Raw genomic sequence first — 27,028 nt, 5'->3', positions numbered from 1 at the left:
CCAGCATCCACTACGGACTATGAGAAAAAGATTTACCGGTGAGTAAAATCTTATTTTCTCTTACGTCCTAGAGGATGCTGGGGTCCACATTAGCAGTGCCAGATTAAGGTCCACGTGGGCCTGGAGCTGAAATTTAGGAAGGGCCTACTATGTGCCGTCACAGGTAGTGTGATCAGCGCCGTAGAGAAATTTTTCCAGGAAGGCAGGGGTGTGTGGTGACATACTATATCACTGCACTACCTCCCCACACTACATCAATATTTCTACCTCCCCAAACTACTTCCCACAGTACATCACTATGCTACCTACTCACACTACATCTCCACACTATGCCTCCCCACACTACATCACTATGCCATCTCCCCACCGTATATCACTATGCTACCTCACCACACTACATCTCCACACTATACCTCCCCACACTACATCACTATGCTACCTCCCCACCGTATATCACTATGCTACCTCACCACACTACATCTCCACACTATACCTCACCACACTACATCTCCACACTATACCTCCCCACACTACATCACTATGCTACCTCCCCACCGTATATCACTATGCTACCTCACCACACTATACCTCCCCACACTACATCACTATGCTACCTCCCCACCGTATATCACTATGCTACCTCACCACACTACATCTCCACACTATACCTCCCCACACTACATCTCCACACTACATCACTATGCTACCTCCCCACCGTATATCACTATGCTACCTCACCACACTACATCTCCACACTATACCTCCCCACACTACATCACTATGCTACCTCCCCACCGTATATCACTGTTACCTCACCACACTATACCTCCCCACACTACATCACTATGCTACCGCCCCACCGTATATCACTATGCTACATCACCACACTAACTCCCAACACTACATCCCTGCCGTATATCACTATGCTACCTCCCCATACTACCGCCCCACACTACATCCCTGCCGTATATCAATATACTACCTCCCCACACTACATCCCTGCCGTATATCACTGTTCTACCTCCCCACACTACATCCCTGCCGTATATCAATATACTAACACCCCACACTACATCCCTAACATATATCACTGTGCTACCTCCACACACTACATCCCTGCCGTATATCAATACGCTACTTTCCCACACTACATCCCTGCCATATATCACTACGCTACTTCCCCACACTACATCCCTGCCGTATATCACTACGCTAGCTCCCCACACTACATCCCTGCGGTATATCACTATGCTACCTCCCCACACTACATCCCTGCAGTATATCACTATGCTATCTCCCCAAACTACATCCCTGATGTGTATCACTGTTCTACCTCCCCACACTACATCCCTGCCGTATATCAATACGCTACTTCCCCACATTACATCCCGCCATATATCACTACGCTACTTCCCCATACTACATCCCTGCCATATATCAGTACGCTACTTCCCCACACTACATCTCTGCCGTATATCACTACGCTACTTCCCCACACTACATCCCTGCAGCATATCACTATGTTGCCTCCCCACACTACATCCTTGCCATATATCACTACACTACTTCCCCACACTACATCCCTGTGGTACATCACTACACTACCTCCCCACACTACATCCCTGCGGTTTATCACTATGCTACCCCACACTACATCCCTGCAGTATATTACTAAGCTAACCCCCACACTACATCTCCACACTATTTCACTGGTCGCCAGACTACATTCCCGCACTAGATCTACCTCCCCACACCACAATACTGCGCTACTTTCATGGACGGTTTAAGGTTTGTGGGGCCTCTGGGCAACAAACCTGTGGGGCACTTATCAATAAAAGAAAAGGGGGAACATGCAAGGCTGCAATGCTTGCCTCCAGTGCGGGGTTGGCTGGGATCAAGGTCGAGGAGTGCCGTCATCCGCCTTCCGGCAGGGGATGCCTCCAACAGGGTGTGCCAGGGTTGAGGGAGTGACTGACATCCTCCTTCTGACAGTGGCTGCCTGAGCAGTAAGCTGTACTGTAAAGTGGACACTGGGCCAGATGTCACCTCTGAGGGGGTAAAGCCCGGGTATATATTGCGGGAGCGCCGCTGCTACACTGTATTAGGTCAGTGGTCACTGCACAGGTGGCCTTCTCTGGGTTCAGGTAATGTCACTGCAGCAGCAGCGAGCAAACTGCCGTGTGCTGTTGTGGAGATACAGTGGTCACTGACAGGGCCGGATTAAGCCTTTGGGGGGCACCTAAGAGAGGGGGCCCTCATATCAACACTGCCCCCCTGGTATTGCAGTGCCCCCATACACACATTATGCCACACCATAGTACTTAAACCAATAATTTATTGTTATACATATGTGTCTGCCAGGGCCGGCTCCAGGCCTATTAGCACCCTGAGCGAAAACATGTAAAAGCGCGCCCCCCCCCCCCCCCCAATGCGCGCGCCGAAGGAAAAGTGGGCGTGGCCTCTTGGAAAGTGGGCATGGCCTCATAACTTCATATTATTAGACTTTAAATAAATATGTTTTCACACCCCCTCTACGCACACAATTAGCAGCCTTACACATAACAGCCACAGTAGTGTTCCTTACACACAATGTCTCCAGTATAGTGCCAGATAGACATGATATGCCCCCCAGCAGTGGCAGCTACACACAATATGCCCCCCTAGCAGTGCCAGTTACACGATGGTGTTCACTTTTTAGGGCAGGGAGGGCACATTTTTAAATTAGGAGGGCAAAATGACGTACATACTGTAATGCTTGGTGCTCATCTACCTACATGGCAAACTATGGACAGTGCGCGCCGAAGGCGCGCAGCAAAAATTTAGGGGTGTTGCTTCGTGGGGAAGGTGCGTGGCCACATAATAGTGGCAATTCGCATTACACAACACAGTAGTGTAGTTAATACAAACTGCACCAGGTAGAACCTCCTAGACACTTTGCGCCAGGCAGAGCACGTTAGACACTTTGCGCCAGGCAGAGCACGTTAGACACTTTGCGCCAGGCAGAGACGCCTAGCGGGAACACTATAGGATATGCTCCCCAACCGTGCCAGCTACACATGACATGCCCCCCAGCAATGCCAGATACATAAATGGCCACACAGTGCCATCCATAAATGCCCCCACAGTGCCATCCATAAATGCCCCCAGTGCCAGATAAATGTCCCCACAGTGCCAGCCATAAATGCCCCCACAGTGCCAGCCATAAATGCCCCCACAGTGCTAGCCATAAATGCCCCCAGTGCCATCCATAAATGCCCCCAGTGCCAGATAAATGTCCCCACAGTGCCAGATAAATGCCCCCACAGTGCCAGCCATAAATGCCCCCACAGTGCCAGCCATAAATGCCCCCACAGTGCCATCCATAAATGCCCCCAGTGCCAGATAAATGTCCCCACCGTGCCATCCATAAATGCCCCCACAGTGCCATCCATAAATGCCCCCAGTGCCAGATAAATGTCCCCACAGTGCCAGCCATAAATGCCCCCACAGTGCCAGCCATAAATGTCCCCACAGTGCCAGATAAATGTCCCCACAGTGCCAGATAAATGCCCCCACAGTGCCAGCCATTAATGCCCCCACAGTGCCAGCCATAAATGCCCCCACAGTGCCAGCCATAAATGCCCCCACAGCACCATCCATCCTTAAATGATTCACCTCCCCCCCCCCCATACCTGCGGCGTTGGAGGGGGAGTCCTGCTGTCCGGGTCCAGGTCCAGGTCCGGGTCGGGGTCCGGGAGCGGGCGGCCGGGTGCGGGGTCGGGGGGAGGGCGGCCAGCCAGGAAGCGTCCAAGGCGCTTGTGTGCGCTGCGCGGCGCCGGCGTCTGACGTTAGATACCGGCGCCGCTCGCACACAAGCGCCTGCAGTCACCAGGGCCAGCTTCATGTTCGAATATGGCGGCGCCAGCGCGCGGCGCCCATTAAGGGTGGCGCCCTGCGCGACCGCTCTATTCGAACATGCCTAGAGCCGGCCCTGGTGTCTGCCCTGCAGTGCAGACTTTACTTACAGATCAGCTGCAGTGGTCTCTGAGGCTTCTGTATGGAGAAGTTGCACTCTGCAAGGAGACACGTGGCTGACTTCAAGGGGCGGGGCTAGTCAGGCCTGTGGGCGGAGCTTCGGGTTACCCGTGCGAGGGGGGGTCCATGCTTTATGTGAATGGAATGATGGAATGGTGCACCCAGGTAAAGCTTTGGATACCACTGGAGCAGAGTTTTTGGCAGTCTGAGCAAGTACAGCTTCGTTCAGGCTGCCGAGGGGGCGGGGCTTATTGCGGTCGGGGCTTAGCAAATCCCGGGGGTTTGAGCTTCCTGCAAGAGGCAACACAGCGGGAGAGTGCACTGCTGCTGGTGGTCTGAAGGGAATAGGAGGAGCCTTGGCCGGGAGGGAGGAGGGACAGGGAGGCATTTGCTTTCGAGTGATGACAGGAGAAAAGTTTTTTTCTCCTGTCAGCACTGCACTGCAGGGAACTCTGTGGGCCTATTTTCAATGGGGGGCTTGGAGCTGCAGCTCCATCCGCCCCATTGTTAATCCGGCCCTGCACATTAGTACCATGGGGATTATACCAAAGCTCCAAGTACGGGAGGGAGAGCGCGGAGGCTCCTGCAGAACTGATTGACCAAACTGAAGGTCTTCAGAGACCAAAGTATCAAACTTGTAGAACTTAGCAGACGTGTTCGACCCCGACCAAATAGCCGCTCGGCAAAGCTGTAAAGCCGAGACACCCCGGCCAGCCGCCCAGGAAGACCCCACCTTACGAGTAGAGCGGGCCGTAACAGATGTAGGACACGGCAATCCTGTCGTAGAATACGCATGCTGGATAGTGAACCTGATCCAGCGAGAGATCGTCTGCTTAGAAGCAGGACACCCAATTTTCTTGGGATCATATAGGACAAACAGAGTCCGATTTTCTGTCACGAGCAGTCCTCTTCACATAGATTTTCAGAGCCCTTACAACATCCAAGTACTTTGATGAAATTGAGGAGTCAGTAGCAACTGGCACCACAATAGGTTGTTTGATATGAAATGCCGACACAACCTTTCGGAAGGAACTGCTGACGCGTTTGGAGCTCAGCTCTATCTTCATGGAAGATCAAGTAGGGGCTCTTACAAGACAAAGCCCCCAACTCCGACACACGTCAAGCAGAAGCTAAGGCCAACAAAGTGACAGCCTTCCACGTGAGAAATTTGACCTCAACCTCCGGTAGAGGTTCAAACTAATCCGTTAAGATCCCAGGGCGCCGTAGGCGGCACAAAGGGAGGCTGGATGTGCAGAACCCCTTCAGAAAAGTCTGAACCTCAGGGAGGGAAGCCAACTACTTCTGGAAGAAAATGGATAGGGCCAAAATCTGGACCTTTACGGATCTCAACCTCAGGCCCATATCCACACCTGCTTGCAGGAAGAGGAGAAACCGTCCCAGTTGAAACCACCATAGGAAACTTTTTGGACTCACACCAAGATACATATTTTTTCCAAATACGATGGTAATGTTTAGACGTTACTCCTTTCCTAGCCTGTATCAGGGTAGGAATAACCTTGTTCGGAATGCCCTTCCGAGCTAATATCTGGCATTCAACCTCCATGCCGTCAAACGTAGCCGCGGTAAGTCTTGATAAGCGAACAGCCCCTGCTGCAGCAGATCCTCCCGAAGAGGAAGAGGCCTCGGCTCTTCTAGCAGTAGATCCAGAAGATCCGCGTACCAAGCCCTTCTTGGCCAATCCGGAGCAATGAGGATTGCCTGAACTCTTGTTATCCTTATGAGTTTTAGAACTCTTGGAATTAGTGGAAGTGGAGGAAACACGTACACCAACTGGAACACCCATGGAGTCACTAGGACGTCCACTGCCACGGCTTGCGGGTCCCTCGACCTGGAACAATACCGCCGAAGTTTCTTGTTGAGACGAGAGGCCATCATGTCTATTTGAGGTACACCCCAAAGATCTGTTATGAAGATTGCTGACAGCGCCATCGCGTGTTATTCTGCCCAGAGGATGAATCTTGTTACCTCTGACATTGCAGCTCTGCTCTTCGTTCCGCCCTGTCGGTTTATGTAAGCCACCATCGTTACATTGTCCGACTGCACTTGAATGGCTCGATCTCGCAGAAAATGGGCCGCTTGGAGAAGACTGTTGTAGACGGCTCTTAGTTCCAGAATGTTTATTGGAAGGCTGGATTCCAGGCTTGACCACCTTCCTTGGAAGATTTCCCCTGAGTGACTGCGCCCCAGCCCAGGAGACTTGCACCCGTGGTTAGAAGGATCCAGTCCTGAATACCGAACCTGCGACCCTCCAGAAGGTGAGGCAGTTGCAGCCACCAGAGGAGTGAAATCCTGGCTTTCGGCGACAGACATATTATCTGGTGCATGTGTAGATGAGATCCCGACCACTTGTCCAGGAGATCCAGTTGGAAGGGCCGAGCATGAAACCTTCCGTACTGTAGAGCCTCGTAAGAAGCCACCATCTTCCCCAGAAGGCGAATGCACTGATGAACCGAAACCCGGGCTAGCTTCAGGACATCCCGGACTATTGTTTGTATCACCAACGCTTTCTTCTCCGGGAGAAACACCCTCTGCACTTCCGTGTCAAGGATCATTCCCAGAAAAGACAACCTCCTGGTCGGCTCCAAATGTGATTTTGGAAGATTCAGGATCCAACCGTGTTCCCTGAGCAGATGTGTCGTGAGAACAATGGACTGCAACAACCTCTCCCTGGACGATGCCTTTATCAGCAGATCGTCCAGATATGGGATTATGTTCACCCCCTGTTTGCGGAGGAGAACCATCATCTATGCCATCACCTTGGTGAACACCCTCGGTGCTGTGGAGAGGCCGAATGGTAGTGCCTGGAATTGATAGTGACTGTCTAACAGTGCAAATCTGAGATAAGCCTGGTGAGGCGGCCAAATCGGAATGTGGAGGTACGCATCCTTGATATCCAGGGATACCAGAAACTCTCCCTCCTCCAGACATGAAATCACTGCTCTGAGAGACTCCATTTTGAATTTGAACACCCTCAGGTAAGGGTTCAACGATTTCAAGTTCAAAATCGGTCTGACTGAACCATCTGGTTTCGGTACCACAAAAAGGTTTGAATAATAACCCTTGTTTTGCATATGAGGTGGAACTTAAATAATGACCTGTGACTTTTCCAATTTTAGGATGGCTTCCTGTAGGATAGCCCTGTATGTCAGCAAGGCTGGCAAGCCTGATTTGAAGAATCGGTGAGGCGGGAGTTCTTGAAACTCCAGTCTGTACCCCTGGGACACAATGGGGGTAATTCCAAGTTGATCGCAGCAGGAAATATTTTAGCAGTTGGGCAAAACCATGTGCACTGCAGGGGGGGCAGATATATATCATTTGCAGAGAGAGTTAGATTTGGGTGGGTTATTTTATTTCTGTGCAGGGTAAATACTGGCTGCTTTATTTTTACACTGCAATTTAGATTGCAGATTGAACACACCACACCCAAATCTAACTCTCTCTGCACATGTTATATCTGCCTCCCCTGCAGTGCACATGGTTTTGCCCAATTGCTAGCAAAATTCCTGCTGCGATCAACTTGGAATTACCCCCAATATCCTGTACACAGGGATCCAGGCCGAACGACACCCAGACGTGGCTGAAACGTCTGAGTCTCGCACCCACCAGCCCGTCCTCCAGGCTTTGAGGTACACCGTCATGCTGAGGATTTTGAGGAACCAGAAGCAGGTCTCTGGTCCTGGGAGCCTGCGGGTGCAGGCTTTTTGGATTTTGCACGACCACCTCTAAAGAAAGCGGTAGAAGGCTTGGACTTTTTGTCTTAGTGGTCCGAAAGGACTACTGCACAGCTGAAGAAAACGGTTTCTTCGTAGAAGGAGTAGCTGAGGGAAGGAAAGGTGACTTACCCGCGGTTGCCGTGGAAATCCACGCATCCAATGCTTACCCAAATAGAGCCCGACCTGTGTAGGGTAGGTTCTCCACACTTCTCCTGGATTCCGCGTCTGCAGACCATTAGTGTAGCCAGAGTCCCCTGCGGGCTGAGACTGACATGGAAGATATCCGTGCAGTCAGCGTACCCAGGTTGGATTCAACCATGAACCCCGCAGAATCCTGTATGTTACGTAAAAAAATTCAATGTCACTTCTATCCATTGTATCCAAATCCTCTAGTAATGTGTCTGACCACTTTACTATGGCTTTAGAAATTCATGCACAGGCAATAGTGGGCCTTAACGCCACTCCTGAAGCAGTGTAAATGGATTTGAGCGTAGTGACAATCTTACGATCAGCCGGTTCTTTTAACGCGGTAGAACCAGGGACTGGCAAAACCACCTTTTTAGACAGTCTGGAGACAGATGTGTCAACAATGGGTGGGTTTTCCCATATTTTCTTATCTTTCTCAGGGAAGGGAAAAGCAACCAGAACTCTTTTTGGGATCTGGAATTTTTTCTCCGGGTTTTCCCAGGATTTTTCAAATATAGCGTTTAATTCTTTAGACGCAGGGAAGGTTAGCAAGGCTTTCTTATTGTCAGTGAAGTAAGCCTACTCAACCTGCTCAGGTTTGGTGTCATTAATGTTTAACACATCTCTAATGGCCTCAATCATGAGCTGCACCCCCTTTGCAAGAGATGCCACCCCCCTCAGCATATCCCCATCACCGTCTGTAACATCAGAATCGGTATCCGTGTCATCTTGCATATTTTGGGCAAGTGCACGTTTCTGTGGGAACATGCTAGGGGATTTTGCAGAAATAGGGACAGAGCCTGACCAAACTGCCATAGATTTCTTCAACACCTGAGTTTCAGTCTCAGTATTAGCTACCCTAGTAGAGATCTGAGAGATCATTCCTTTGATAGAAGTTAACCACTCAGGCTCAACAATAGGGATCTGAGACAAAGCATTACAATCCTGTGTACATGGAATGGATCCCTCATGAGAGGAAACATCTTCTGCAGCATACGACACAGAGTCCCTAGACATGGCTATGTGAGATATTAAACACCCACACACATACACACAGGGAAATGTCAGACACAGTTTCCCCCCAAGTATGCCACAGAGATTGGAGCCAACCCCCAAACAGCGCTTTTTGAGGTAGAACTAATGAAACTACCAGCGCTGTCTGTGTACCTTAATAGACTACACAGAATTTACACAGCCTCTCCACCCCCCCTCCCCCTTGTACAACCCCCTGGTACCGCACAGGATAGCTGGAGTTGCTTGGAGGGACAGCTCTCCCTGTCAGCGTCTGTTGTACAGGAACTGCAGGCAGGAAAATGGCGCTGAACGCTGCTGGGTCCACTCTGAGGAGAAGGTCCCCCCCCCCCCCAAACATGGTGCTGCTTCCCGCTCTTCGTTATATTATATTGGCCTGAGGATTTGTGCTGGCATCGATCCGAGGACCCTGACAGGCTTGCTGACCAGTTAAGGGTGTAGGTGCTGGCTCAGGGCGCCCCTCACAGCGCCGCACAATGTACCACTGAGCCCCTGCCCTACGCTGTTGCCGCCATCTTCACACCGGCTCCCCGCTTGCCAGGGGGGCCGGTGACTCACTCGCCACCGAATTCTTCTGGCTTTTTAAAGGAGTGGCGGCATGCTGCGGGCGTGAGCAGTTGCCTGGGGCGGCTAATGATCAGCACTATCAGCAGCTCAGTGTCCTGTCAGCGGAGATAGTGGCTCAGATCCCGCAGGGCGGACACTGCTCCCCCCCTCAGTCCCTCGATGCAGGGAGCCTGTTGCCAGCAGCTTCCCTGTAAAATAATAAACTCTAAAAACAACTTTTACTAGAGAAACTCTGGAGAGCTCCCCTAGCTGCGACGGCTCCTCCGGGCACATTTTCTAAACTGAGTCTGGTAGGAGGGGCATAGAGGGAGGAGCCAGCCCACACACTCAAACTCTTAAAGTGCCAGTGGCTCCTAGTGGATATACCCCATGGTACTAATGTGGACCCCAGCATCCTCTAGGACGTAAGAGAAAGAGAACTTTAGCTGTCAACCATTTAAGATCCACTCGTTTTAGTGGTTCAAATGGGGCAACTTGAAGGGCCTTTAGGACTAAACTTAAGTCCGAAGGCACTGTAGGAGGAACAAAATGAGAGTGAATGTGCAGCATTCCCTGGAAAAAAGTGCGCACATCCTGTAGGTTAGCAATTTTCTTTTGGAACCATACAGTCAATGCTGACACCTGCACTCTCAAGTAAGCCACCCATAAACCTTTGTCCATTCCTGCCTGAAGGAATGCGAAGACTCTGGAAACTCTGAAAGACCTAGGGTCAAATTTCCGGACACTGCACCACTGAATATAGGCTTGCCATATTCGGTGATACATGCGAGTTGAGGAAGGTTTTGTTGCTCTGAGCATAGTTTGAATTATCTGCTGTAAGAACCCTCTTGCCTTCAGGATGGAAATTTCAAGAGCCACGCCGTCAAAGACAGTTGATCTTGGTGCTTGTGATAGCAAGGACCCTGAGACAGTAGATCTGGACGTTGAGGGAATAGGAATAGAGTATCCATCGACATCCTCTACAGATCTGTGTACCAATGTCTTCTGGGCCAAGCCGGAGCTATTAGTATCACGGCGCCCCTTCCTTGTTTTTCCTTTCGCATAACCCTGGGTAATAGGGTGATTGATGGAAACACATAGGCCAGACGAAAGTCCCATCTCACTGACAGGGCATCCACAAAGGTCGCTTTGGGATCCTTTGTTCTTGACCTGTATGCAGGAACTTTGTTGTTCTGACGGGATGCCATGAAATCTATCTCCAGTAATGGCGTGTCGACAGAAAATCTGCTTCCCAGTTTAGGACTCCCGTAATGAACACTGCGGACAAGGCTGGATGATGAAGTTCTGCCCACCTTAACGTGCGGCTTACCTCCTTCATTGCTTTTTGGCTGCGAGTTCCTCCCTGATGGTTGAGGTACGCTACTGCCGTTGTATTGTCCGAGCGGATTTGAACTGGTTTCTCCTGAAGGATGTCCTTTGCCTGAATAAGTGCCATATATATGACCCGAAGTTTCAATATATTTATTGGAAGGCAACTTTCTTCCTTGGTCCACTGCCCCTGGAAACAATTCCTACCTGACACCGCTCCACAACCATGAAGGCTGGCATCCGTTGTCAGAATTTCCCAATCTGTGGGTCTCCCTTTGTCCAGATGGGATGTCGGTAGCCACCAGGCTAATGACCTACTTACTTCCAGAGGAAGGACAATAGTCTGCGTTTTTATTGTCTGATCAAAACCATTCCATTTGGAAAGGATAAGATGTTGCAGAGGCCTCCAGTGGAACTGAGCATGCTCCACCATGTCGAATGGAGACACCATCAATCCCATCACACGCACTGCTGCGTGAATGGATACCCCTTGACTGTGTAGCAGCTCCTGAATCCTTGACTGAACTTTGGATATTTTGTTCAGAGGTAAAATTACTCTCTGAAGACCCGAATCCAACACAGCCCCCAAGTGAGTCATCTGTTGTGAAGGAACCAGGGATGATTTTGCCCAATTTATGAGCCAACCGTGTCTCTACAAACAAGCTATTGTCTGTTGCAGATGACACAGGAGCAATTCCTGAGATTGTGCCAGGATTAATAAGTCGTCAAGGTATGGAAAAATCCTTATCCCCTGCTGACAGAGATAAGATGCCATTATCACCAGAATTTTGGTAAATACTCTGGGAGCTGTGGCCAGTCCAAATGGTAGAGCCTGAAACTAAAAATGTTGCTGGAGGACAGCGAACCTGAGACAGCGCTGATGGGGCAGTGCTATAGGAACATGTGGGTAAAGCATCCTGGATATCCAGGGATACCATAAAATCCTCTGGCTCCATGGCCAAAATAATGGAACGTAAAGTCTCCATATGAAACCAAGGCACTGAAATGTACTTGTTCAGCACTTTGATATTGAGTATGGGTGGAACGACCCATTTGGCTTCTGGACTAGAAACAGGTTGGAATAAAAACCTTGTCCTCGTTGCGCAGGAGGAACTGGGATTATCACTCCTGACTGACGCAACTTCTGAACTGCCTCTTGCAAAGCCCTGGCCTTCGTTTCCACTGAAGACGGGCTGGTACAAAAAAACCTTTGAGGAGGGTGTTACTTGAAAGTAAACGCATAATCGTGAAATACCGCTTCTTGTACACAGGCATCTGTGGTAGACTGCTGCCAGATCTGTGCAAACTGAAGAAGTCGGTCTCCCACCCTGGGGTCCCCCAGGTGGAGGCTCGCACCATCAGGCTGATGGCTTATCTTCTGATTTAGAAGCCGGTCCTCTCGTAGCCCAATGCTTTTTAGTCTTACCGGACTTGTCAGATTGAGACTGTTTGCCATAACCCTTTCCTTTTGCTTTTCCTGGAGTCCGAAAGGGCCGAAAAGATGGAAATCTAGGCTTGAATTTGTGTGTGGAAGGAAACTTTACTTTCTTGGAATCTGCTTCTGACTCCAAAATACTGTTTAATTCTTTACCAAAAAGAATATCTCCAGTAAAAGGCAAAGACTCCAGAACCTTCTTGGATTCTGAGTCAGCTTTCTATGAACGTAGCCAAACCGCTCTGCGAGCTGCTACTGCTGAGGCTGATGCCCGAGAGGCAATAGTACCCATATCCAAGGCTGCATCTTCCATAAACATCGCCGCCTGTTTGATATGTGCAATATGGGATCTTTGCTCTCTAGATGCCATTGAAAGGTCATCCTCCAATGCATCAACCCAGGCTGCCACTACTTTTGCCATGCAGGCTGAAGCCATGGCTGGTCTTATGACTGCCCCAGACAAAGAGAAAATAAGATTTTAAACCTACCGGTAAATCTATTTCTCCTAGTCCGTAGAGGATGCTGGGGACTCCGTAAGGACCATGGGGTATAGACGGGCTCCGCAGGAGATAGGGCACCTAAAAAGAACTTTGACTATGGGTGTGCACTGGCTCCTCCCTCTATGCCCCTCCTCCAGACCTCAGTTAGAGAACTGTGCCCAGAGGAGATGGACAATACAAGGCAGGATTTAGCAATCCCAGGGCAAGATTCATACCAGCCCACACCAATCATACCATGTAACCTGGAACATACATAACCATTTAACAGTATGAACAAACGACAGTAACGGTCCAAGACCGATTTCAACTGTAACATAACCCTTATGTAAGCAACAACTATATACAAGTCTTGCAGAGTTTCCGCACTGGGACGGGCGCCCAGCATCCTCTACGGACTAGGAGAAATAGATTTACCGGTAGGTTTAAAATCTTATTTTCTCTTACGTCCTAGAGGATGCTGGGGACTCCGTAAGGACCATGGGGTTTATACCAAAGCATCCAATCGGGCGGGAGAGTGCGTATGACTCTGCAGCACCGACTGAGCAAACGCTAGGTCCTCATCAGCCAGGGTATCAAACTTGTAGAATTTAGCAAAAGTGTTTGACCCCGACCAAGTCGCCGCTCGGCAAAGTTGTAATGCTGAGACGCCTCGGGCAGCCGCCCAAGAAGAGCCCACCTTCCTAGTGGAATGGGCCTTAACCGAATTTGGTACCGGCAATCCAGCCGTAGAGTGAGCCTGCTGAATCGTATTACAGATCCAGCGAGCAATAGTCTGCTTCGAAGCAGGAGCGCCAATCTTATTGGCCGCATACAGGACAAACAGAGCCTCTGTTTTCCTAATTCTAGCCGTCCTGGCTACATAAATTTTTAAGGCCCTGACTACGTCCAGGGATCTGGAATCCTCCAGGTCACTTGTAGCCACAGGCACCACAATAGGTTGATTCATATGGAACGAAGAAACCACTTTAGGCAAAAATTGCGGACGTGTCCTCAATTCAGCTCGATCCACATAAAAAATCAAGTAGGGGCTCTTGTGTGACAAAGCCGCCAATTCTGACACTCGCCTTGCTGATGCTAAGGTCAACAACATGACCACCTTCCAGGTAAGAAATTTCAACTCAACCTTGTTAAGCGGTTCAAACCACTGTGATTTTAGGAACTGCAACACCACGTTCAGGTCCCATGGTGCCACTGGAGGCACAAACGGGGGCTGGATGTGCAGCACTCCCTTTACAAACGTCTGGACTTCTGGAAGAGAAGCCAATTCCTTCTGAAAGAAAATCGAGAGGGCCGAAATCTGTACCTTAACAGAGCCTAATTTCAGGCCCCTATCCACTCCTGTCTGTAGGAAGTGGAGAAGACGACCCAGATGAAAATCTTCCGTAGGTGCATTCTTGGTCTCACACCAAGACACATACTTTCGCCAGATACGGTGATAATGTTTTATTGTCACCTCCTTCCTAGACTTTATTAAAGTAGGGATGACCTCTTCCGGAATCCCTTTTTCGCTAGGATTCGGCATTCAACCGCCATGCCGTCAAACGTAACCGCGGTAAGTCTTAAAATACACAGGGCCCCTGTTGCAACAGGTCTTCCCTCAGAGGAAGAGGCCAGGGATCTCCTGTGAGCATCTCTTGTAGATCCGAGCACCAGGCCCTTCGAGGCCAGTCTGGGACAACGAGTATCGTCTGTACTCTTCTTCGTCTTATGATCCTCAACACTTTTGTGATGAGAGGAAGAGGAGGAAACACGTAGACCGATTTGAACACCCACGGTGTTACCAGAGCATCTACTGCTACTGCCTGAGGGTCCCGAGACCTGGCGCAATACCTCCGAAGTTTTTTGTTGAGGCGTGACGCCATCATGTCTATTTGAGAAGATTCCCCAAAGATGTGTTATGTCTGCAAAGACTTCTTGATGAAGTCCCCACTCTCCTGGATGGAGATCGTGTCTGCTGAGGAAGTCTGCTTCCCAGTTGTCCACTCCCGGAATGAAGACAGCCGACAGAGCGCTTACATGATTTTCCGCCCAGCGAAGGATCCTTGTGGCTTCCGCCATCGCGACTCTGCTTCTTGTCCCGCCTTGGCAGTTCACATGAGCCACTGCTGTGACATTGTCTGATTGAATCAGAACCGGTAGGTTTCGAAGAAAACTCTCCGCTTTTCGAAGGCCGTTGTAAATGGCCCTGAGTTCCAAGACATTGATGTGTAGACAGGACTCCTGGTCTGACCAAAGACCCTGAAAAATTTTTCCCTGTGTGACCGCTCCCCATCCTCGGAGGCTCGCGTCCGGGGTAACCAGGATCCAATCCTGAATTCCGAACCTGCGACCCTCCAGGAGGTGAGCACTTTGCAACCATCACAGGAGGGACACTCTGGTCCCTGGGGACAGAGTTATTTTCCGATGTAAGTGCAGATGGGACCTGGTCCACTTGTCCAGAAGGTCCCATTGAAAAGTCCTTGCATGGAACCTTCCGAAGGGAATGGCCTCGTAGGCCGCCACCATTTTCCCCAGAACTCGAGTGCATTGGTGAACTGACACCCTTTTCGGTTTTAGCAGCTCTCTGACCATGTTCTGGATGTCTTGGGCTTTCTCTATTGGGAGGAAGACCTTCATTTGTTCCGTATCCAGTATCATACCTAGGAACGGTAGTCGAGTTGTCGGAATCAACTGTGACTTCGGTAGATTTAGAATCCAACCGTGTTGCTGGAGCACTCTCAGAGAGAGAGCCACACTGCTCAGCAATTTCTCCCTTGATCTCGCTTTTATCGAGATTTTATTCAGGAGATCGTCCAAGTATGGGATAATTGTGACTCCATGCTTGCGCAGGACCACCATAATTTCCGCCATTATCTTGGTGAAAATCCTCGGGGCCGTGGAGAGTCCAAACGGCAACGTCTGAAATTGGTAATGACAATCCTGTACAGCGAATCTCAGGTATTCCTGATGGGGGGCATATATGGGGACATGAAGGTACGCATCCTTTATGTCCAGAGACACCATAAACTCCCCCTCCTCCATGTTGGCTATTATCGCTCTGAGAGATTCCATTTTGAATTTGAATCTTTTTATGTACAGGTTTAGGGATTTCAGATTCAAAATAGGTCTGACCGAACCGTCCGGTTTCGGGACCACAAATAGGGTTGAGTAGTAACCTCTTCCCTGCTGGTGCAGGGGAACCTTGATTATCACTTGCTGTATACACAGCGTTTGAATTGCAGCTAACACTATATCCCTTTCCGATGTGGAAGCTGGTAGGGCCGATTTGAAAAATCGGCGCAGGGCACCTCCTCGAATTCCAATTTGTAACCCTGGGAAACTATTTCCAACACCCAGGGATTCAGGTCCGAACTGACCCAGGCCTGACTGAAAAGTCGAAGACGTGCCCCCACCGGTGCGGACTCCCAGCGTCATGCTGTGGGTTTTGGAGCAGCCGGGGAGGACTTTTGTTCCTGGGCACCTGCCGAAGCAGGTGCTCTCTTGCCTCTGCCCTTACCTCTGGCGAGGAAAGAGGATCCCCAACCTCTTTTGGACTTGTGCGACCGAAAGGACTGCATCTGATAGGGTGTTACTTTCTTTTGCTGTTGGGGAATATATGGTAAAAAATTTGATTTACCTGCTGTAGCTGTGGAAACCAGGTCCGTCAGCCCATCCCCAAACAATACATCACCCTTATAGGGTAGTACTTCCATATGTTTTTTGGAATCCGCATCACCCGTCCATTGGCGAGTCCATAAGGATCTTCTCGCTGAGACAGACATGGCATTGGCCCTAGAAGCTAGCAATCCAATGTCCCTTTGAGCATCCCTCATAAATAAGACTGCGTCTTTAATATGGGCTAGAGTTAGGAATATAGTATCCTTATCCATATTATCAAATTGATCTGTCAGCTCATCTGTCCAAGCTGCAATTGCGCTACACACCCATGCCGACGCAATTGTCGGTCTTAGCACAGCACCCGTATGAGAATAAATACACTTTAAGATAGTTTCTTGCCTGCGATCTGCAGGGTCCTTAAGGGCTGCTGTGTCAGGAGACGGTAGCGCCACTTTCTTGGACAAGCGCGTCAGGGCCTTGTCCACAGTGGGGGGTGATTCCCAAATCTCCCTGTCCTGCTTAGGGAAGGGGTATGCCATATAAATTCTTTTGGGGATCTGCGTTCTCTTATCCGGAGTCTCCCAAGCTTTTCCAAAGAAATCATTCAATTCATGAGATGTGGGAAAGTTAATAATCTGTTTCTTTTCCTTAAACATGTGTAACCTTGTGTCGGGGACCGAGGGTTCATCCACAATATGCAACACATCCCTTATTGCCACAATCATACACTGAATGGTTTTAGTCACCCTAGGGTGCAATTTTACTTTGTCATAGTCGACACTGGAATCAGAATCCGTGTCGGTAGTAGTGTCTTGTGTTAAGGGACGCTTTTGAGACCCCGACGGGCCCTGTGAGTCGGTCCAATCCGAGGATTGACCCCCTGATGTCCCCCCTAATTCAGCCTTATCAAGCCTTTTATGTAAAGATGCCACACTTGCATTCAACATATGCCACATGTCCATCCAATCTGGAGTCGGCACAACCGACGGGGACACACCACTCATTTGCTTCACCTCCTCCTTGGAGAAGCCTTCCGCCTCAGACATGTCGACACACACGTACCGACACCCCACACACACAGGGATTAACCTATAAGGGGACAAAACCCCAACCAGGCCCTAAGGAGAGACAGAGAGAGAGTATGCCAGCACACACCAACGCTTAAAAACACTGGAAAAAATATGTCCAGATAGCGCTTTTCTATATATAATATGCCAATTCCCACTCACTGCGTCGCTAATGTGCCCCCCTCCTCTTTTTTCCAGCCTGTGAAGTTCAGCAGGGGAGAGAAACAGAAACAAAATAACCCACCCAAATCTAACTTTCTCTGCAAATGATATATCTGCCACACCTGCAGTGCACATGGTTTTTCCCAACTGCTAACAAATTTGCTGCTGCGATCAACTCTGAATTGCCCCCTCAGTCCTAACTGTTTTGGGACATTTAAATACAGGTGCCTTAGATTTTAAAGGAGGCTCTGTTTCCTCCTCTAAGGATAGAATGGTTTTCATAGCACTAATTAGCTCAGATATGTCCACTGTGCTGAGGCCTTCCTCCTCGTCTCTGTATGCAGATACGGAGTGCAATGAGTCCTCACCCTCCGACGAGTCCTCATCTGAATCATGTGTAGACTGTGAAAATGTTGTTTCATGTCTATGTGATTTACTTACCACCGGCCTTTCAGCCTGTCTTTGTTGAGAGGCTGCCGATTCCTGTGCTGGATGCGATAAACCCCAGGTGGAATGTTGCATGTAAGGGTTAATAGGGTATTCTATCCCTGGTATAGGAGCTGGCATTATCTACTAAGCTACACTGGTTAATGTCTGTGCAAAGATAGCCCATGGGGGTTCAACTTGAACCTGTGCCTGCCTCAGATTATTTAAGAGGCTTTGGTGAAAGCTAAAACAATTTGCACATAATCCACTTTGAACCAGATCCTGAGAGGTTAACTCAGCTTTGCAAGACAAACGTGAAATCAGTGTTGGTGCTGCTGTGGAGAGTGTATCCTCCTCACCCTTGCCTCTCTTAGACATGATAAATAAATCACACACCTGTACAGTGTTAACTACACAATTTGTGACTGCAATCACTTTAAAATTTGTTAAAGTGATATACAATCCGATACCTCCCTGCTTTGCACCAGCATTGAGGATCGGAATACACAGAAACCAACAGAAAATAGTAAAGTCAGCAATCACTAGCAATCAGTCACAAGTTATACATTAGTATAATAAGCAATATGAGCACATAATCAACTACAGATACATTTCAAGTATGTAGGAGAGAATAATTACTGCATTACCTTATATAGGAGTTTAAACATATCCAGTCGCACAGCGAAATAAACAGCAGCATTAGTTTACAGACTCATATACATCAGGCACTTATCCAACTACTCGTACCTAATGGTAGGTAGAGACGTTGTGCTGTATCACCCGGCTCAGGAGAGTGGGATATAGTGAGACATCACCCCGATTCCAGGATCGATCAATACGTTAGTGTACACAATCGCCCCGTGAACCTATAGTGAACACAGATGCCCAAGTGAACACTGATGCACCAGTCACACAGCCACCTATGCTGCCACTGGGTTCTTTTAGATACACAGCGTCTCAGACGGAAGCAGGAACTCAGTTTATGGTGGGAAACTGGTCATGAACTGGGGGAGGGGCGACCGAGGGAGCGTCCTACTCCCCACTGCTGACATCAACCCTAGGGATCGCGGTCTCATACTACCCCCCCCCCCCCCTGGAGCCTATGATCCCTGAGGCCTAGCGCTGGTGCACCCGAGGTGGCAGCCGCGTCAGCGACTGTTCGGTAGTCTCCATCCCGAAACAGCGCGGCTGTGTCTCGCGTTTCCTGTACTAAGCGGAACCGATGCCTTACCTTCTCCCCGTGCTCCGGTAATCCTACACAGACACCCGCCGAAACAGGACTGTACACATGGGTAAGCGTTGTCGCGACCCGGCGGGGAGTTGTTGGAGCGACTCTTTCCAAGGTACATATAAGACGCTTGTGACCGGACGGTCCCGTTCCCAGTACACAGAATGGAAGGTTAGGTCACACGGGACCTGGCCACATAGGGGATTCCCGCTTACCGTCAGTAACCGCCTGTTACTGACTCCACCCACTGCGCAGTGGGCGGGTTTATGCTGCCACCACCAAACTCCTAACCTGCCGTGGCGTTTGGAACCACGGTTCTGCTCTGTAAGTGCCGACACGCTGCCTTACCTGTGTGGTGTTGACGAATCCCCACTAATCGCCGGACTAGGCCTCTACGGTAGCTGGCGGAAGGCGGAACTTGGAGACGCTGGTTCACCCTGAACAGCCGGTGCACGGGGCTAGGTTTCGCATAGCCCTGTAGGTCACAAGATGACGCGGTCATCTTTAGGCAGAAGATCTTTATTTGCCCAAATACAGCCTTAAAAAAGGCTCAGCAATACAGCAAGATGTTCACAGCAGAAAGTAGTTGGTATAAAACACTTTTCATGGGGCAACTGCCCTCCTTTTATCCTACTCCAATAAACAATACCACAGGGGGTAAGTCCGCCCAGTGGTTTACAACCAATCAATGTTTACCCCTGGGCTGTGCATGCCTTGGTCACATGCACAGCTACCATTGTCCTCTATGGACAGTGGGGAGTGGTCACTCTCCTTTGACTGTCCCATCCTGGAGGATCAGGATACGCCCCGGTGCCGTTCAGTCTAGGCTGGGGGAAGTTTTCCCGCCTAAACTGACTTCCAGAAACCTGCCCGGGACCTAGCCCACTGTCTGCAGCCTGGATTCGGGCTCCAGAGCTGGGCAGCCTAGATCCCTGGTCAGGGTTTCCTGGCCACAACGGGTAATCTCCATGGAGCTCCAGAAAACCACTCAGCTTGTTTCAAAGCTGAGCTTCTCCTCTCTCTTCCAATACCACTTTCAAGTGTGAGGCTGGAAGGGAAAGTATTCAGTTTTTGGGGAAAAGGTCTGGGAGAATCCATCAGCCTGCACAGCCATGGATTCCCCCCTCCTGGGACACACAACCAAGTAAGTGCATTTTACCTTTAAATACATTACATTTAAACAAATGTGTTTCCCTTTAAATACACTCTGAGCCTTTGCCCTGCACAGGCTCCATATGCCCAGGCACTGCAGTGCCTCACATCACAATATATATATTATTACAGTTGAATACATTGTTTTTGTTTTAATGTGCCCAGCGCTCAGCGCTGGGCTCCCCTAGCCCTGCAGCCTGGCTGTTAGGGCTCTCTCAGTGCTGGAGGTATGGGGCTGGCTTCCCCCCCATCCTCGAGCCTGCCTGCCTGCCACTGGGGTCCAGGGAGCTGGCTCTCCCTGTCCCCCCAGTGCGGCACTCAATTTGTGGCCTCGGGTGCGGCGCACCCCCCTGATCTAAAGCCCGGCGGCTCAGGACGCTTGTCCAGGCCGCAGCAGCTCTGTGTTTCTGGAGCACTGAGGCGCCGGGAGCGTAGCTCCCGGTCCCCAGTGTCCACTGCCCTTTACTTGCCTCCGCCACTAGGGAGCCGGCTAGCCTGGTCCCCCGTGAGCGGCGCACCCCCCAGCATCGCAGCAGCCTGGGACACGCTCGTCCCGGCTGCTGTGCCCGGCCATCTATGTAGCGCTGAGGCGGCACGCACAGAGCGCGTTGCAGCGGGAGCTGATCTCTCAGCCGCAGCGGCTCTCCCTTCTCCCCCGGCACACACACGGCTCAGTGCGCCGGGGGCTGTGCTTACCGCTGCCGTTGCCGGGAGCGGAGCTCCCGGACTCCGGCGGTCAGCGGCTCACACAGATCGCTGCAGCGGGAGCTGATCTCCCAGCTGAAGCGGTTCCCCTCTCCCCCAGCTCGCACACACTACTCAGTGCGCCGGGGGATGCCCTCACTGCCGCGGTCGCCTGAGAGGTCCGGGACCGCAGTGAAGATGAGAAATACATTTTAAAACACACACACACGGCGGCTAGCGCCCATTACATTTAAAATTGGCACCAAGCGCCCAGTGTCCCTAAATATGGCGCCGGGCACTGAGGGTTAACCCCTTCAATGCCGCGGCCGCCATTGTCCACGTGGGCTGGGGGTCTCTCCGGCCACAACGCTATTCAGAAAGATTGCTCAAAAAAAATAGTAGGACTATAAAAATAAAATTAAAAAGCTTAGGGCTGCTAAAAACCAGCAGCCCACTGACCATGGTCCGGCTCCTGCCGCACCAAACAAAAAACTTTTTTTGCCCGAGCCAGGAGGCGGGGATATAGGGACAGACCCGTTGCATGCAGGGAGGCTGAAAGCTTTCATCGTTTGGTGCCAATCTGCTGTCGCTACCTCATATCCCAATGTTAACCTGTGGATAACATGTGGACCCTGCCGGAGAAAAGTTATATGTATTTTGTTGATATTATTCCCTACAATGAAAATATTCCATGAGATTTCCCAATAAGAGAAATAATATCCGTTTTTAATAAAAGTTTTGATTCTCCCTGCCTAGGCAAGTCTTCCACACGTCTAGCTGAAGAATCACGTTGGCCTTAGATGCTGCAGAGCCTCTTGGGTAGCGGATCAATATCCAATTTATTCTGGTTCTCTTCCTGTTCTCTCTTCCTGTCATCGCTGTATATTTTACTGCCTTTAAACTTTTACTTCTGACAGCTGGAACTTAATGTGGCTTTTACATTTCTATCGAAACATTTTCCTAAAAGAAAGTTAAACTGAAAACCGAATACCTGCAGCGATATTGCGGTAGATAGTAGGAATACCTACAATTGGTGCAGCGTGTCCAGGGGGGGTCCCTGCCTCGGATAAATGACGGACAGACACGCAGACGGACAGAGCAGCACAGGTAACGCACTGCCCTCCCCCCCGGACGTAGCGGAGTCCTCACGTTGGGCTCAGTCCCAGCTCTTAGCACCATCTACAACACAAACCTGCATCTACTTTGTATCTCTGCCTGGGATTTATGTTCTTCCCGTCTAATCTCTCCCCTCCCATCTCATCTGTGGGATTTGCAATGTATCACTGTGGCGGATTGAGAAGTATAGCTGTGTGTGTCCCTTATCACAGACAGCCATTTATCACACGGTTTATCTCCCCGTATCTTTGGCTCGGTCTCTCTGTTTTATCCATCTATCCTCGGCTGTCATCTCTGTGACACAGGCCGCTGGGAGCCAGCAGACGGCGAGAACAGGGCCCTGATCAGGGATGATGGTTGTATCCAGGAATCGTAGTTAACCTGAGCTATCTACAAAGGCAGGATCCCCCGGGATCTCTCAGCCTCCTGCCACTCAGGCCGGGGCGGTAATATCACAGCCAGAATACACACCCGTCACGGGCTGGCCCGCGCCGTGCCTAGAACTAAAATAACATCTTCATTCTGACAGGGCTGGGATGAAAGCAGACATTCTTGCTAGCACTCCTAGGTTTGGCTACCTGGACGACACAATCACAGGGAGCTGCAACACAGATACGTTGCTTTTAGAAAAAAAAAAGATATATATATATTTTTTATATTTAAGAAAAACACAATAGGGCAGGTCTTTGTGACTGTTCTGAAAACAATGTTACTGTTCGGCTCTGTCTCTTGATTTCAGAACGCCATGCGTGTTTTGATATCCTGCAAACGTGTTTCCCATTTGGGGTTACAGGATGATAATAATTTTTTTTTTCTAAATGAGATGAAATAATATCGAAGCTATATGCTCATGGACCTCATCTCTAGATAAATTCCACCCACCACGCCTGGCTGGTCTGCTTGCGACTCCGGACACCACCTTAGCAACCTGGCACAATGTGAAACGCGGGCAATGCCACATGTAAGCAATCTATTTTTAAGTGGTGTAATGTATAGGAACATCTGAGCGGAATAACGAGCGGCAAGGACAGCGCTGAAAGTCAAAATGCGATTGGCTGTTCTAGAACCCAGAACATGGAGACAGTTGGCCAGCGGACTGGAACTCTAGAACCCATGCAGTATTAGCGTATATCCCCCAGGATACATCCCGGTCCGCTCTGTAAGCTGTCAGGGTGTTTGGCGGCACATTGAGATACACGGCTGAGGCTGATATAACACTATTCCAGGATCCGGAGACACTTGCACACACCTTGCTGTCATGCAGCAGAGAATTGAGCTAAACCTCCCATTACACTACAGGCCTGTCACTCTAGCCCCTTATTAATATTCTGAGGTTGGGATCCTTTCCGTAAAAACATAATTAATTGAGGCCACAGCGACAGTAAACAAGCAATTTCAAATTAAAGCGAAATGACGGCTTCTTCATTTGCAAATGTGAACAGATTTTGTGAGCAGATAAATGAAGTGCCGGTGGTACCCGGGAGGGGCGGAGGGGCCTAGAATGGAGCTGTTAATCGTTACCTGTCTGCGTGACGCTGCTACTCATCTCCGACACGCTGGACTCGATGCGCTGCAGCTGTTTGCGGCTCTCCTTGTTGCCATTGATCAGCGGGAGCAGGTACCTCTGTATAAGGTAAGGACAGGGATGTCTTACAACACTGGGGCCGTTCGGACACGTCAATCAGAGATGCTACAAAACCACGCAGCTACCTAATATCCTTCAAAGGTTTGCGTGAAGCTGGCGTATTTGTGCCGAGCGCAGACCGTACGTACAAGGCCCAGCTCTGCCCGGCACGTACCTCTCTGCCGTATTTAATACACACATCTGTTATTATATAAAAGGCTAGTAAAGATGGGTTGTGAGAGAAAAACATATTACTGAGGTGATTAATCAGATATTTTGGGTGTAGCTTCCACTCAGAAAATATTACAAAATAACCAGTGTAAACAATGCAAGCTATGACGCACTACATTATCCCAGAACTGGGACAGAACAATGTAAATTCCCAGTTTAGGGAGGTTTCCAGCCACACACAACACGGCACAGCAGCCGCCTCTAGTGACAGCCCTGATTACAGGCCTGGACCCCAACTATCTGCACCAAGAATAATGTCTTCTCCTACCCCATGTACAACCCACAGACAGAAATCAGTACACAGGAACCTACCTTGTACAGATGGTGGAAACCAAACGCTATACCGGCCAGAATAACAGCAAGCGCGCCATATTCTCTCCAGCGAGAGCTGGGGGGACCTGTGCGGAGAAAGGACAACCAGCTTAATTATTCTGTATTATACCAGGGGTAAAGGGTGCCCCAGACAGAGAGAGCCATAGGCTTGAGGTCAGAGGTGAGAATGTAATGTCAGGTTATACCTGGGTAAGAGCACAGTCACCTCCCTGCACCCCAATATTACACACAGTGCTACACAGGCAGAGAGAGCCATAGGCCTGAGGTCAGAGGGGAGAATGTAATGTCAGGTTATACCTGGGTAAGGGCACAGTCACCTCCCTGCACCCCAATATTACACACAGTGCTACACAGACAGAGAGAGCCATAGGCCTGAGGTCAGAGGGGAGAATGTAATGTCATGTTATACCTGGGTAAGGGCACAGTCACCTCCCTGCACCCCAATATTACACACAGTGCTACACAGACAGAGAGAGCCATAGGCCTGAGGTCAGAGGTGAGAATGTAATGTCAGGTTATACCTGGGTAAGAGCACAGTCACCTCCCTGCACCCCAATATTACACACAGTGCTACACAGACAGAGAGAGCCATAGGCCTGAGGTCAGTGGTGAGAATGTAATGTCAGGTTATACCTGGGTAAGAGCACAGTCACCTCCCTGCACCCCAATATTACACACAGTGCTACACAGACAGAGAGAGCCCATAGGCCTGAGGTCAGAGGGGAGAATGTAATGTCAGGTTATACCTGGGTAAGGGCACAGTCACCTCCCTGCACCCCAATATTACACACAGTGCTACACAGACAGAGAGAGCCATAGGCCTGAGGTCAGAGGTGAGAATGTAATGTCAGGTTACACCTGGGTAAGGGCACAGCCACCTCCCTGTACCCAATATTACACACAGTGCTACACAGACAGAGAGAGCCATAGGCCTGAGGTCAGAGGTGAGAATGTAATGTCATGTTATACCTGGGTAAGGGCACAATCACCTCCCTGCACCCCAATATTACACACAGTGCTACACAGACAGAGAGAGCCATAGGCCTGAGGTCAGAGGGGAGAATGTAATGTCATGTTATACCTGGGTAAGGGCACAATCACCTCCCTGCACCCCAATATTACACACAGTGCTACACAGACAGAGAGAGCCATAGGCCTGAGGTCAGAGGTGAGAATGTAATGTCAGGTTATACCTGGGTAAGAGCACAGTCACCTCCCTGTACCCCAATATTACACACAGTGCTACACAGACAGAGAGAGCCATAGGCCTGAGGTCAGAGGTGAGAACGTAATGTCAGGTTACACCTGGGTAAGGGCACAGTCACCTCCCTGTACCCCAATATTACACAGTGCTACACAGACAGAGAGAGCCCATAGGCCTGAGGTCAGAGGGGAGAATGTAATGTCATGTTATACCTGGGTAAGAGCACAGTCACCTCCCTGCACCCCAATATTACACACAGTGCTACACACACAGACAGAGAGAGCCATAGGCCTGAGGTCAGAGGTGAGAATGTAATGTCAGGTTACACCTGGGTAAGGGCACAGTCACCTCCCTGTACCCCAATATTACACACAGTGCTACACAGACAGAGAGAGCCCATAGGCCTGAGGTCAGAGGGGAGAATGTAATGTCATGTTATACCTGGGTAAGGGCACAGTCACCTCCCTGCACCCCAATATTACACACAGTGCTACACAGACAGAGAGAGCCATAGGCCTGAGGTCAGAGGGTAGAATGTAATGTCAGGTTATACCTGGGTAAGGGCACAGTCACCTCCCTGCACCCCAATGTTACATAGTGCTACACAGACAGAGAGAGCCATAGGCCTGAGGTCAGAGGTGAGAATGTAATGTCAGGTTATACCTGGGTAAGGGCACAGTCACCTCCCTGCACCCCAATATTACACACAGTGCTACACAGACAGAGAGAGCCTGAGGTCAGAGGTGAGAATGTAATGTCAGGTTATACCTGGGTAAGAGCACAGTCCTCTCCCTGCACCCCAATATTACACACAGTGCTACACAGACAGAGAGAGCCATAGGCCTGAGGTCAGAGGTGAGAATGTAATGTCAGGTGCCCTAGAGGGAGCAGGCTTGGAGAACTAGTATCATAGGGGGTAATATAAAAGCAGGACTATATTGCACACCCCAATATTTCAGGCGAGCTATTATCCTACAGAGAGAAAGAGAGTGAAAGTGATCATTCCTCTGCACCCTAATGTGTCTGTAGTTCAGGGGGCACACAGGGGCCTAATACCTAGATAGTGAGGGAAGGATTGGAGGGACATACCAGCAGTGGACGGGTTAAGAGGGTGGAATTAATGTCAGCAGCGCAGGCTAACCCTTAGCTCCGAGTCTACGGTGTCTCCTGGAAGTGAGTGCTTTTATTGCCCCCTCCTTTTCATTATTAATGGAACGGGACTGGGATGATCTTTCACAAAAGTTCAGCAAGTCTATAAAGGCTCGGAGCTGAAATGCCATCTCACTCGTTTTACATTAAGTGACACAAGTCTGTCTCGTGGCAAAATTAAAGAAGAAAAACTAAAATGAGAGGGGGCAGGGACAGAAAGGAGCCGGCTGCGGGGGGAGAGACAACTTCACCTCCCTGTGATAATGGATCGGATAAGTT

The 27,028-nt window shown here is 49.9% G+C and overlaps 1 protein-coding gene across 1 annotated transcript in view; it reads right to left on the bottom strand.

The window, feature by feature from the left end:
- PEX14 (peroxisomal biogenesis factor 14) overlaps positions 1-27,028 on the bottom strand; it is a 322,018-nt gene that overhangs the window by 8,623 nt on the left and 286,367 nt on the right. The window contains exons 5-6 of the mRNA XM_063943860.1: positions 24,376-24,461; positions 23,730-23,832 (exon numbers count right to left, since the gene is read on the bottom strand). Coding sequence (XP_063799930.1) covers positions 23,730-23,832; positions 24,376-24,461 — 189 coding nt within the window. The remainder of the gene's footprint in view (positions 1-23,729; positions 23,833-24,375; positions 24,462-27,028) is intronic.

The sequence above is a fragment of the Pseudophryne corroboree genome, chromosome 10 (assembly GCF_028390025.1).
Source record: "Pseudophryne corroboree isolate aPseCor3 chromosome 10, aPseCor3.hap2, whole genome shotgun sequence".
In the NCBI taxonomy this organism is placed as follows: Eukaryota; Metazoa; Chordata; class Amphibia; order Anura; family Myobatrachidae; genus Pseudophryne; species Pseudophryne corroboree.
The sequence above is the reverse complement of the archived record's forward strand: the minus strand, read 5'-3'. Positions and strand labels throughout refer to the sequence as shown.